This window comes from Pomacea canaliculata, linkage group LG11, assembly GCF_003073045.1.
Source record: "Pomacea canaliculata isolate SZHN2017 linkage group LG11, ASM307304v1, whole genome shotgun sequence".
Classification (NCBI taxonomy): Eukaryota; Metazoa; Mollusca; class Gastropoda; order Architaenioglossa; family Ampullariidae; genus Pomacea; species Pomacea canaliculata.
In genome coordinates this window covers 22,530,433-22,543,838 of record NC_037600.1, presented here as the reverse complement: position 1 = coordinate 22,543,838, position 13,406 = coordinate 22,530,433, and the positions used below count along the sequence as shown (strand labels likewise).

General features: G+C 38.3%; 1 protein-coding gene across 1 annotated transcript; it reads right to left on the bottom strand.

Annotated features, from left to right (window-relative positions):
* Window positions 1-104: 104 nt before the first annotated feature.
* LOC112574897 lies at window positions 105-12,036 on the bottom strand. The gene is made up of 11 exons (XM_025256260.1): window positions 11,955-12,036; window positions 11,615-11,736; window positions 10,500-10,552; window positions 9,008-9,308; window positions 8,539-8,626; window positions 8,011-8,150; window positions 5,900-6,634; window positions 3,604-3,812; window positions 2,715-3,209; window positions 2,060-2,409; window positions 105-1,818 (listed from the first exon to the last, which is right to left on the bottom strand). The coding sequence occupies exons 2-11, from the start codon at window positions 11,684-11,686 to the stop codon at window positions 1,457-1,459; spliced, it is 2,805 nt and encodes a 934-aa protein (XP_025112045.1). The 5' UTR covers window positions 11,687-11,736; window positions 11,955-12,036; the 3' UTR covers window positions 105-1,456.
* Window positions 12,037-13,406: the final 1,370 nt, after the last annotated feature.

The window sequence follows — 13,406 nt, the reverse complement described above, 5'->3', positions numbered from 1 at the left end:
CACAGGTGCTACCTCCTGTTTGGTATCAGGATACCTAATGTTTGGTATCAACAACTCACTTCACTAAACAACAGAGCTGCATTTAAAGACATGGTATTGTTTTTAATGAAAAATATCCACGGTGATAATAGTTATTGTGTAAAAGACAAGGAATATAAAAGAATCTATCGGTACATAGGACATAGCATGACAATGTGAAACTTGTTTTTGGTAGATGAAAGTTATATCCCTTTTCAAAATGGAACTTTTTTGTTAATCATTATCGTGAACTACAACAAAATACGATAAAGTCGAGCCTTCGTAGTCATGTTTTCGATTCTATTCTTCGGGATGTTTTCAAACAGTTTCAGGAGATACGATGAACACGCATAAGTCGACAATTTCTCGAACAATTCACCGTGTGTCTAAGGCTCTTTACAAATCGTCTAAATAAATAAAATACCTAGCCAGAGGGATGGAAACAAGCAGAAATTCTAATTTTATGCAATCGCTGGATTTCCAAGCCTGTTCGGGTGCATACATGACACCCATGTAAAAATACAGGGACCATCTGAGCACGAAAATAAATTTGTAGATAAAAAAGGTTATCATTCAATAAATGTAAAGCTAGTTTGTGATAGTTGCATACATATAATTAACTGTGTTGTTAAGTATTCTGGAAGTAGTCATGGCACCAGGATTTTGACCGAGTCAAAGATATACCGAGCTTATGAAGTATACATCCTTGATTAGTCAAGCGATAAACTCAAGAAACAATTGAACATGGCAACGGTGTGCTGAAAAGACGCCTTCCTTGCCTTTTTAAAGAAACATCAAGGTATGTCATACTAAATTATATTGGAGTCATAAGTTTTGGAAACAATATTTTTTACATTATATATGAATATTATGTCCACATGAAGGAAGAGAAAATTATCATAATTGCCTTATGTTTTGTGTTTTTTTTCAAGTTAGTGTCTTATCTGTTAATAAATTAATATATTATATTTTGCACAAATAACAAAGAGCAGAAAGTAATGGACATGTTCGAATGTGTGCAGATGTGTCTCTTCACTAAAGCTTTAGCATATATAACACATGCACACCTTTCAAGCCATGTTTCCCATAAAGAAATATATTAACATATATTTATGCACTTACATCTAAGCTTTTTCTCATGTATACTGTTCAGTTTTGTTATTAATTTGGTTACTATCATTTTCTAGGTTTAGCAGTTATTGTGTGCCCATGTCATTTGTATAAAGATGCAAAATATATGATTCCTATTTGCCTATTTGCAGGTACAAATAACAAATTGCAACCTGTGTCAGCCAGAGCGATACTTTGTTTTCCAAATTGATTCCACTTATCCAAAACAACTATTTTTATCCATTACTTTTGAGGTTGTTTACATGCAAAAAAAGATGACAAAAGATCACAGGTGTAAGGGCGACTTTCGTGTTAAGCCGGCTACCTGTCAAGGGGACACAATCACGAGTTGCGACGTACATCGGGACATAAAGTGAAGTCTGACAGATCCGTTATCAATGACAGGGAAACCTCGGGCATCAGGGTCTATACACACAACGACTTTTCTCTCCAGTCCGCGAATGTGGTGTCCATTGGCTACCCACACCACGTCACTGTGGGCCGTGGCTAGGTCTCGGATATCGATATCCTCCACTACCCGCACTGGAATACCTGATGTTTTCAGTCCCTTCACCAGACCTGAGTCATCACTAACCTCTTCCCTGTACAACACCAGCACATCTCTCCACTGCAGACTGGATGGTGTAGCACCACTGGTGGACTTCACTGTCGTCGACGTCGTGTCTTCCTCTGAAATCATTCCAAAGGTATCATGTCACTCGTTAGAGATGGCTGATAGGGATGCAACATTTTAATACTGACACTATTCTGCTAAGATACTAATTGCGCATAAAGACACTATGGCGTTCTCTAAATTTACTTTGCTGACATGTCATTTTGTTTACTCGGTTTCTTATTACTGCAAATTGTTATTCACGTAATATTCGTCAAATTCATCTAACTGATGTTACAGTACACATTTCTTACTCACCGAGAACATCTTGCCTCAGGCTATGCAGGAAGGTGGCTATCTTACTACCACAAGCAGAGCAGTCAATTATTTTGCGAGATGAATGAACTTGACCTTGATGACGCAGGTGTCTGACTGGCGGGCCGTATGTGTGGCAAGGAACATTACACTCCCTATACGGCTTGACCTCGGCGTCGGTGATTTCCCTGGCATTTTGAACTTCTCTAACGACAACCGGCGGAGAGCGGAGGGGTCTGGTTAAATATTCCACTTGCCAGCCATCGGGTGCGTGTCCATGGTAACTACTTGCCGCCCACAGATGAAGATCAGTACTTGTTGGCAGCTTGTTACAGAAATTCTTGAAGCGTTCACTGCCGCAAACATGTATAAAAGATCATTATGACACGGAATAACATAACATCATACACTTTCATGTTGTTCAATTGTACTTCCACGCGTCTTAGTGAATGTCTACAATTGAATCATAAAGTATTCTTATTATGCATATAAAATGGACCCCGTAATAAATGAGCACGCGTACATACACTTACACACACTCGGCAAAACAATCTTTCAACTCGTTGTTCCAGAAAGCAGTTAACATATTTTTTCTTCTGATTAATTCACGTGCGAGATGATTTCTAATCATGTATTTTCGATTTAACAAAGTACTTACGAGTCAGGTCCTGCTTCATCGGCTATGATGAACAGATTGCCTCTCATTGCTGCCTGTGAAAAGTCACTGACGGCCTTCTCTGCGTCTTTACGCTCAGTTAAATCATAATGCCTGAGATAAGGTTGACCAATTGATACACCTGCTGACTGTTGCTTCTTTACTGTCTGAAGCAGCAGGCAGAACAGCCTGTCGCACGCTGCAAGACTCCCCCTCCAAGTACTCACAATGTCCACCTGGTGACCACACCGCAGCCACTGTATGGCCATCAGCAGCAGCACCACAGTTTTACCTGTACCGGGCGGTCCGGTGACAAAGAGTGTGGGAGGCGCCGTGTGTAGCAGGTGAACTTGCTCCGGGAAGAGTGTGATTACAGCAGTATAGCACTCTCCTGTCCACCACACGGCCTGACCCAGGGTCTTGACACTCACACGTGGGTCAGGACGTGTTGTGGAAGACGCCAATGGTACAGTCACTGTCGTCGCCGGACCACAAAACCTAGAACAAATAGTTTCATAATTCTAATGCTCGGACAGTAAGCAAAGACAAAACAAAATAAAATAGCTTAGCAGTCTACAGGCGGTACGGCCTGATCTAAAGTCTCTAAAATTGTCAAGGAAAGATAACATTAGTGCTATTATTTACTTAAGGAACAAAATTAATAATGTTCACCACAAAAACGAAATCTACCCAAGGAAGCAGATAAACTAATATGTCTGACTTTTAGTAATAGATTTCAACAGCTGGACAAGACGTGGTGTAGCATGACGAGAGAAAAGGAATCGATTAAATGAATAAGCAGCTAGCATTGGATTTTGTCAGAAGAATTTTAGTTTATTACTCGGATTTTTTAAAAGTAATATAATTGCATGTAAGCTATTTAAGTGTTCACCTGGCTATCAGTGTCTTGTACACCCCAGGTGTCATGTGAGGGTCAGGCCCAGCCCCAGTCACACGTCGCTTCCACCAGTGTCCGAGTTCCCTCAGCACATGACTACTGACGTCACACGGGGTCTTGGGGTCAGACAGCTGATCACAGCACAGACACAGACCTGCGATTGCAGCAGGGTCTGATGTTGTTCCCAGACACCGACACAGGTCCTGTCAAACAAGAGTTGCCGTAAGCAATAAACTAAACAACATAAGATCGCATCTCACACACTTATGCAATTACTCATTAACTTAACCCACCCCCTCCCTGCTAGCAATGATTATCGCCAAGGTACTTACAACTTTGCTTTTGTTCTACCGTCTCATTGCCAATAACCTAAGATGCATGGGCAAGTTGATGTTTCTCATATCAAAGACTAATTCGTTAGTTTTAGAGAATGAAGTGATAGGTTCACGCACCTGCACGTGACAATAAACAACACGACATACTTAAGTACAACACCCAGATGTGGCTCAAAACTGAAATGCAGAGGGGCAGGGCAACAAGTCAACTTTAACCATAGGGTCTCAAAGCAAGAATAAGTGTTATACCAGTTATATATGACAGATGAAAATATAATACCAATTACACAACAAAGACTGCTATATAGTGTTATTTTTTTCAAGTTTCATATTTATAAGCACTCTACACGCCCAGCTATTGTGCAAAAATTAATCAGCAAAACTACCAGCTGCTGCTTAATGTTTTTGATGGTTGTATTCAATACTTAATGGAAATTAAACCTACAGATAGCACAGATTATAAATACGATACATTGACGCCTTCTGCAGCATTCATTTGAACAGAATCAGAATTAACACTTACACAGAAGGTCTCCAGTACACTGTGAAATTAAATTCTTCAATATAATGCATTAACACCGACATTGTCGTATACATGGAACAACTCGTCAATGCTTTGCGATAAAAATTTCAAATCTTTGTCCGTTAGAACATCCAAATGCAACTATTAGTGTCAGTTGCAGTAAACTGATCTATAACTGAAGAAATATTAACGACTTTTGTCCATTCTGCATACATTCTACAGGTACTTTATCAGCTTTATTTAAAAGTTGGGTGAAGGTGTTAGCCGTTCGTCGAGGTTCTTCACGGGCTGTGCCTACCTGTCACTTTTTACATTTTTTACCTGTGAACAGCACTTTTAGGAGTATCCAGTTTCAGCGAACTGGTATTAGCCTTCTTCGCGGCAGGTCCTTGGTTTACACTTGACTCTCTGAAAGGACACCATCGTTGGAGAAGGCCAGACTCTGATGCCACACTATGCCTAGTCATCTGCTGGCGAGTAGTAAGGTCACCTGCAATCCTGACCTCTCTCTCACAAAGCTTATTTTGTCAACTCTTCTATCTGATCAATCCATCGCAAGAATTGAACTACCATGGGGCGGAAGTTATCATTTTACACTTCCCTGGAGCCCCAAGTGGTGCACCTAAGGGAAATCTGATACTGATCACATCTTGCCTTTTTGACAAAGGAATGAAATTACCCTTTGTATGTCCTGCCTGTTTACCCCTAGGACACCCTAAACCTTCGACCTTGCAGTTAAAACAATGGAGAAATCGCCTTTAACAATTGCCTGACAAGCCTGACTCTAAAACTAAAAAATAGTAAACTATACAAAGTAAATAATAATCCAGCCACTGTAAAGGGACTGAGGCACACTTGAAAATCTGCTAATTGATTTCTAAAGAGACATCTCCTTGATAGTAATGGTAAAAATTGATCACGAAAACTCACAGATGATCAACTCCAGTACAAAATTGTTTTTAAAGACTGTTTTGGCTCATTAACTGTAGCTATCTCCGACTATCTGAGGTTTGTTCCTGAGAGACAAGTTGTTGGGCATTGCCAATTTAATATTTCCTATTGAAAAAAGTCAGTCTTTGCAATTTCACATAGTCAAGTCGCTGTTAGAGCATATTCGTTAAAACTCTTCCTTTATTATTTATTCGCTGACATCAATGACTCTTAAAGAATAAAGGTAGGTGCATATACAAGGAAATATTACGTACTACAAAATTAAAACATGTAGCTGAGATATTGGAACCACATTTTTGGATGTTTACCTTTAAAGTGAATCATGACAGTGTCAAGGGATACAAAAGAGTGCAGTCAAAGAGGCCTGTCTCGTTGTAATGAGTTGATACATCAGTATTAAGGATTACATGGTTTTCAAAACAATTATCACCTTTGTTAGTTAATTTTATTCTTGAAAGAAAGGTAATTATAGCAAACTTACATCAGTCAGCTGGCAGTCGCTAGAAATGGCCTTTTGCACCTGGAGGGTTGTGAGGTTAGGAAAAGCGATCGTTTTTGTGATCCGCAGATCCCGATCGATGTCGAACACCAGGTGGGACAACATGACCTCTGCCTTGTCCAGCTGAATGATACACTGTGGAAGTTTTTTTCTAATCTGATTGTCTATTTCGTTCGAAGATAAGTTAAGTCCCAAACATTTCACTTCGCAGACAAGGATGCCATAATGTTGATGAATGACAAGAATGTCAAAGCATCCCATTTTGTATGTTGGCAAGTCGTCGGGTAAAGGTATCTGAGCAGCCTTGGCAGGATAGCGATCTCCACCCAGGTAATCTTCGAAAGAAAGTTGACTTATTCCAAACAAACCCTCTTTGCTCAATTTAAACATTTCTAGCAGACAGAAAAGCACCCGCTGCATGGCCGCATCCTCTCTTATGTCACTCTCCTGAACGCGAATCGTCTGAGCAACAGCAGCAGCAGCAGCAGCAGCAGCAGCAGCAGCAGGAGCAGCAGCAGCAGCAGCAGCAGCAGGAGCAGCAGCTTGTCCAGGTGTTGACTGAACAGTTAGAACATCTTGACCAGCGATGGACTGTCTGGTCATGGGCACCCGGTTGAAGTAGACAGGAGGCAGGAAGTAAGCGCGAGAGTGAAAATCAGGAAACGCGGCCTCAACCCACTGGAGCCAGGCTTTGTGGAGCTGTTCTGATATGATTTCCTGGTCAGAAAAAAAATTCAGAACAAAACTGCACGTTCTTTTGTAACATTTGACACAAAACTTTGCTTCATAAAATGTCGTTTATACTCAACAGACTGGCGCCCTGAAAAGACGATTTGACTGTCTACCTACATATTCCTATCAGTTTTATACTTGTGAAGACAACGCACATAGACTTTTCCTACCCAGCTGTCTGTTGACAACGACAAATGACAAATCTCTATTTACAATGGTAACAGAGTAAGCAAACTTATGTATTTTTACATGTAGCACCCAATCCAAGGTAAGGAAAAGGAAACACTACTCAACTATCAAAACAAAGGAGTAAAGAGGGAAAAATTAGAATACATAGAAAAATCGGGTTCTGCTAATTTGACAGGGATTTTGTTTACTGGTGAATAAGTAGCGTATGATTCATGTTCATTGTTAGTAATGGGTGTTTACGTTGAAGTAGAGGTCTCTGCAAATAAATAAGGTTTTGAAATAGATGCTTTAGATGTTTGAAATTGGTATAGACAAGATTCCATTCGTTGGAGGTTTCAATGAAGGCTGTTCCAGGATGTTACCTAAATGTTTCAGGCTTGTATTGAAACAGATTATTCTTGGTATTGTAGTATTAAGTCTGAGGTAACGTCGTGATATTTTGGAAGAAAATAGCGTAGAAACTATACAAGGCGTTTTGCCGCAGTCATTTGTTGTTTTTTGTTTTTTTTTTGTTTTGGTTATACCTTAGTCTGCTTACTAGTGGTAGGACCCTTAGTGACTAGAAATCATAAAGGTGTAGTTTTGGTTTAAATAACTTGATAGCTCTCCCTTGAACGATCAAAACAGGCCCCATAGTAACACCACTAGCAGAGTAGAGGCAACATCGATATAGGGTGTGACGAGTAGTCAGCGAGAACGAGGATTTAAAAGGAGTTTACTTCTAGATAGGAGATAGAATTTCTGGGCTCAAGTTTACTTATGCCAAGGATATGTTAGGACTAAGACATATTAGACATATCAATAGTTACCCCTAGACGTTTATGGCTTCAAACCTCTTTTATTGGTTGGCTACTTATCAAGCATTTAATGTTTTGTCATTTTAGTGCTTTCCTTCGACTTACAGGAAGTGATGAATAATACTATAAAAAGCAGAATTAAACATACTTTTTATCAAGGTGTTGATTTCCTTGAATTCTTAAATGTCTACCAAGTGTATTCTCAAATTCTCGAGTTAGTATATTCTTTCTACGATAAAGCGAAAATAAGTTTTTCTTCTTCTTCGTTTTCAGTCTAAATAACAGTAACTGCAATGACCATTTATTTTCTACTGTTCCTATTTTTCAAGCAAATCCTCATCTTTAAGTAGTTTTTTTTTTTTCATATTTACAAACCTTGTCTTCCGGCTTCTGCATGATGAGGGTAACTGCTGCGTGGATCTGGGAAGGAGAGCCCCGGATGACGACATTGTACATTCCGTTAATAGGTTTCTGGTCAATGTCGAAATGTACATCGGCGCCTGTCTTTTCCAAGTCTTCAGAAATGCTCAAGGAACATGGACAGCATACGAGGGACAGGAAAACAAACAAATAACATATGAGCTATAAAAGAATAAACAACCGTTCTAAACAAAGAATAAAATCAAATACAGAAAACACAAAGAGGATCCAAATAACAAGAACAAGAGGTGAGAGTAACATGATATTACAAAAGGAAGAGTGTGAAAAATTATTAGCATTATGGGAAAGGTTGTTAGGAGTAATGTTTACGGAAGAGGTGTGCTTTCAGTGCACGTGTAAAGGATTCAATAGTGGGTAGATAGCGGGTATGGAAAGGGAGAGCGTTTCATTCTTTCTCTGCACAATAACTTTCAGTACATTCCTGAAATAAAATATGTTTAATGTCATAAAAGTCGGACTAACCTTTATTAGCCAGAAGAGCAGCTTGGATATCTGTGATAGGCAACGAACATTCGTCGATTGTAACATCTTTCTTTCGGCGTCTTTTTTTCTACAGGGTACGAAAATAAGAATAATTTGCAGGAAAACACACATACTTACATAGAACTGTTGCTATGAGAGTTAGCTTGTAATTGCAAGTGTCAGCGGCACGTACTAACAAAAAAAGTAGGAAAATATGTTTAAATATGACATTGGTGAAAAAAAGTTAGACTGATTGTGGCTCACATTTGAACATATTCTGCTGTACCATGCTACAACTAATATTGCTCAGAGCTGTGCTAGCACAGTAAATGTAACTTAAAGTAGTTCTTACGGCATTTGTGACATCTAGTCTTCAAGACGTTGACTTTTATCTTACGTCTAACTGACAAAAAATTTTCTGTTTTCTTCGTGTGTCTTCATGCAGTTTGTTTCTATACTAACTTCTTACATTCTTTTGTGACGTCACTGGCATGTCTTGTGTATTATTATTTTCTGTTATTTCTCCACTAGATGACGGTTGCGTGTCCTCATCACGAGAGCCACTTTGTGGAAATATCTGATGATTCCTTCCTTCATCTACTTCTGACTGTAATAACAAGGGACTACTAAGAACGTCTTGTTCTTGGGAGGCATTTTGATCGGTGTCATCAACAAGACTTCCACAAGTTTCTTGATCCCTCACACCATCTCCATCTTGCATTAATGGAGTACTTTCATTGACAGCTTCTGCTTCCTCGCGTGGTCTGTCACTTAGTCAAAAAAAGAAAGTAGTCAGCTAAAAAAAAAAGTAAGGAAGAAATACGCGAAGAAAAAGAATATTGTTTCAACAAAGGTAGAGAAGAGAAGATATCTTTTTGCTGTTGAGTTTGAGAGGAGAAAGTGCTTCAAGTTAATTGTGATTCCACACTGCGTTTAGGGGAAAGGGGGTATGTGGAATATAAGGGGATAGGAGGGAAGGAGTTATGGTTAGTGTGGGAGGAGGGTCACTGTGTCACGGCGCCGCAGGTAGCACTGGATTCCAGATCGTAATTAAAATTACATTACTTCCGTAGTGTTACTACCTTTAAGTTTTATATTCTTATACCTGATTATTATATAATGTTACTGTTATATTGTTCTGTAAACTTTATGTTAACAGTATATTGGTTTATGAGTTTGTGAGTTAAACTTATTAAATGAAAACCATGTCTTGACGCTCATTTGTTTGTTTTTTTTCGTTTTTTTTGTGTTGTTTTTTTTTTTTTGGCGGGGTTTGTTTGCGTGCGTGTGTTTCGCTCTATGCCTAGCTCCAAGCTACCTTACTCTTCACTCCTCACTCTAGGACTCCCTGCATGTTGACCAATACCTATCTTTTGGGGGTTTGGGGGGACTTGATAACCTGCAGCAGTATTTAGACGCTCGGCTTTTGGGTGTCCTATGCAGCACTTTACAGTTTAGGGTTTGTAAGTCTGGCTAAGATAAGTATATTGTTGGGGAATTATAAACATCCAGTCCTACTATATGATTATTAGGGTTATCTCCCTGAATAGGCTAGAAGATAGTCTTTGGCTATTGTGATACATTTGCCTCTGCATTATGCAATGGTTTTTGCGATATGTTTGTCCTTGCTTTTGTGAAGTTTGCGTCTCTCTGTGGCCACGTAACTGGGCATGATACTATGATTTTTGGTTCTGTTTGCTTAGTTTTCTCTATTTTAATGTGATTTGTTGGAAGATGAGTTAAGCTACCTTTCCTGTCTTTTTGAGGTTAAGTGTGAATCTGATTAACTGAGTGGTCTGGAGAGTGTTTTGCAATAGTAAGAGTTTGCTCTTTTCTTCTTATTACTAATCGGATTTGTAAATCTCATTTACCCATTTGGGACGAGCCCCAGGCACTGCACATGAAAGACAAAAGACAAGCCCACAATCAACCCTACAGAAACATCAGCAAACAGACAATACCTGATTTCATGAAGTTCGAAGGTGTCAGTAGGATCATTGGGCAACGTGTTCCTGAAAGAGAAATGCTGTAATCAGTCCTATACGTTTCCCATATGTCTGCATTGTCAGGTTTGGGGTAAATGAATGTATTTCCAATAATATTCCCAATAATACTTCAAACTGCTGTAAGCCCTAACTGTAGTTTAGCTTCTTTCTTTGCTTTAAAGAGTAGAGCTGCACACAAACATTTAGATATTACAAGAGCTTGATAAAGGTTTGAAATTTTGGATTGGTGCTCCAGTTCCTTCCAGTGACTGCTCTTTTTAAAACTTCAACTGTGCTGTCTGTGTAAAGTGACCAATATATTTATGCTGTGAATATCACTCCCAGGAACTAAATCTTTGAGCTGTGATTTATGGTTATCTGCTTCAATGTTAGTCTAGAATATTCTAGTTTTTTAGTTTGGTTTTATTTGTGAAGATTGTTGCCTGTGCTTTAGATGGAGAGAACATAAAACAATTACTTTCAAATCAGTTTCCTACACTGATAAAGTCTTGATGAATATTATCATTTCCTTTAAGTTTAGGCTTATGACAGTTACTGGTACATGCATTTTTAATTTACCAAGCAAGGAGGTATCACCTGCACAATGCTTAAGTTTTACACATTTAGGAAGATAAATAATAATTATGGCAAATAGTAACACTATATATTATAGTTAATGAAACAAATGTTAATAATACACTTCTTTGTGAAACTGCTTTGTCCTAGTTTACTTCTCACAAAAATTTACCGCCTTTCAAGAAGGACTGTATTAGATTAACTATGGTCTTAGAAGAAGAGTGTCTTAGAAGTGCCTGGGTGCTGAAATACTGTCACAGTGCTGAATACTTTGTAACACTGTCACAGAGCTGAAATACCATATTATACTTTCACAGTGTTGAATACTGTATTATACTGTCACAGTGCACTGCAAAATGGAATGCATGCTTGCAATATTGATTTATCTGACTAATTGATTGATTATTTGATTGACAAATAAGCAGATCTCTAACAAAGTATCTGTCTATTCTTATGAAGCACAAAATAACATGTGAGAGAAAATGAGAGGAAAGAGGCATACTATGATGGCTACTTTCATTTATACGCGAAGTATTCTTCTTTCTCAGGATAACAATTACAGGGATCAGACTCAGAAGGAGGCACATGGCGATGGCACCAGCAGCTATTATAAACCAACTTAGGAAGAATTTATCTGAAACAGAGGTCAAAGGCTTAATCTATTTTTTATTCTTTAAATTTTTGTCATACAGGGTGAGAATTTATCTACATTTTATCTCGTTTAAAGTATGCTGTCCATTAAAAACTGACAATATTGAAATATTAAAATTATTAAATCATAAATAAACAGTGCATACAGCTGCTTTTATGAGAGGCAGTTGTCTTAAAGGATCATATCTATGTGTAGATATACCTTATATCCTTCAGGTGTAGAAATAAATTTGCATGTTTCAGATCCATTGCTCTAGCACCCAGAACATGGCAAGCATATATTCCCTGTTTTCTTTGGGAAATTTGTGGTATTTTCATGCTGAAGTGATTTGTTACTATTTTTGTTGAACTTGTATCCTGGGGCTGTGGGTACAATTCAGCTGTTCATTCATCCAGGTTGCAGTTTAGTACGTCAGCCCCTAACACAAGCAGTCAACATCAGTATCAAATAGACCATAGCTAGATGCCCCCAACCAGACATAAGTTTTATACTAGAGCCGCATATGGCACAGAAGAACATGGTAATACACCTGAGCTCTGGGGAGATACAAAGCTCTATCAGAGAAGACCAAGTTGCAATATTGGATTACTTTTAAAATCTCGTGTAGATTATAACGACTGCCAAATATAAAGCTCAACTTTCAAATGAATTACTGCACTATATGTTAATAATTAGTTTCTATAAACTTTACTCTACTAGTGATGCTAGAAACTATAACATTTTTTTTTGAGCTGAGATGTGATTTTCCTTTGGACTCTAGTTCACTTTTTTAAAAAATTTCTTGTCCTCAAAATAAAGAACTAATTAAGCAGCCAGTAAGACTATAGAATAATTGCAGATACAAGTATTTAAATTAAGTCTTTGTCTTGAAATGCAAGACAAAAAAGAATAGCAAGAGATAGAGAGAGAATTCTGAGATGAGGAAAGTTACAAATGTTATTAATGATTGCTTGTGCATCACCTTTGCCATCTTCAACAACCCACGATGGACACAGCAAAGTTCTTCTTGTCATGTTGATATCAACATTAAATGTACATGTCAGTGTCATTGCTTCCATAGTTTGGACACACGGAAATATTATGCAAGAAGAGGTTGTCGCTGCAGTAAAGAAGGACAAAAAATGAGTAACAGAAAAGAAATCTAAAGTCAGTAGGGAAGTATTTAAATTTCCGTAAAATTTCTCAGAACAAACCAAAGACGATATGTACATGTTTAAGCTTATGTTATTAATTAATTTATTTCAGCTATAAAGCATCTGATGTAGTCACTGATAATGAATGAACTATTAAAATCGACTGCTACCAAGAAATAGACTGTGTTCACCTGGACATTCGCCATGATTGGAAGTAGAATCAACCGGCTCAAAACTAGCATCTAGTTCAACACACCCATTATGTGAAAACATACGTTGCGCCACTGTGATTGTTGTGATGCCGTGGTACTCTAATGACAACGATGATCATAAGCACAGTGTGTTAAAATGGATCATTCGTCAGCTGTGTGTACAGTCCAGATGAGCACCTCCAGAGCAATTGGGCGGATTTTTCTAGCTAGTGTGGTCGTGGTTTGTAACAAAAAGTAATTCGTATATGAGGTCTATACTATACTAGTATGCGATGCTAGGATTGAGAATTTCGATTTTAAACGGTTTATT

Excerpts from the sequence above, each read along its gene's own strand:
- LOC112574897 (XM_025256260.1), bottom strand. The coding sequence starts at position 11,686 with ATGTGCCTCCTTCTGAGTCTGATCCCTGTAATTGTTATCCTGAGAAAG. Across the intron at positions 8,151-8,538 it reads TGCTCTTCTGGCTAATAAAG|ACTTGGAAAAGACAGGCGCC; the intron begins GTTAGTCCGACT and ends GCATTTCTGAAG. Across the intron at positions 3,210-3,603 it reads TACAAGACACTGATAGCCAG|GTTTTGTGGTCCGGCGACGA; the intron begins GTGAACACTTAA and ends TATTTGTTCTAG.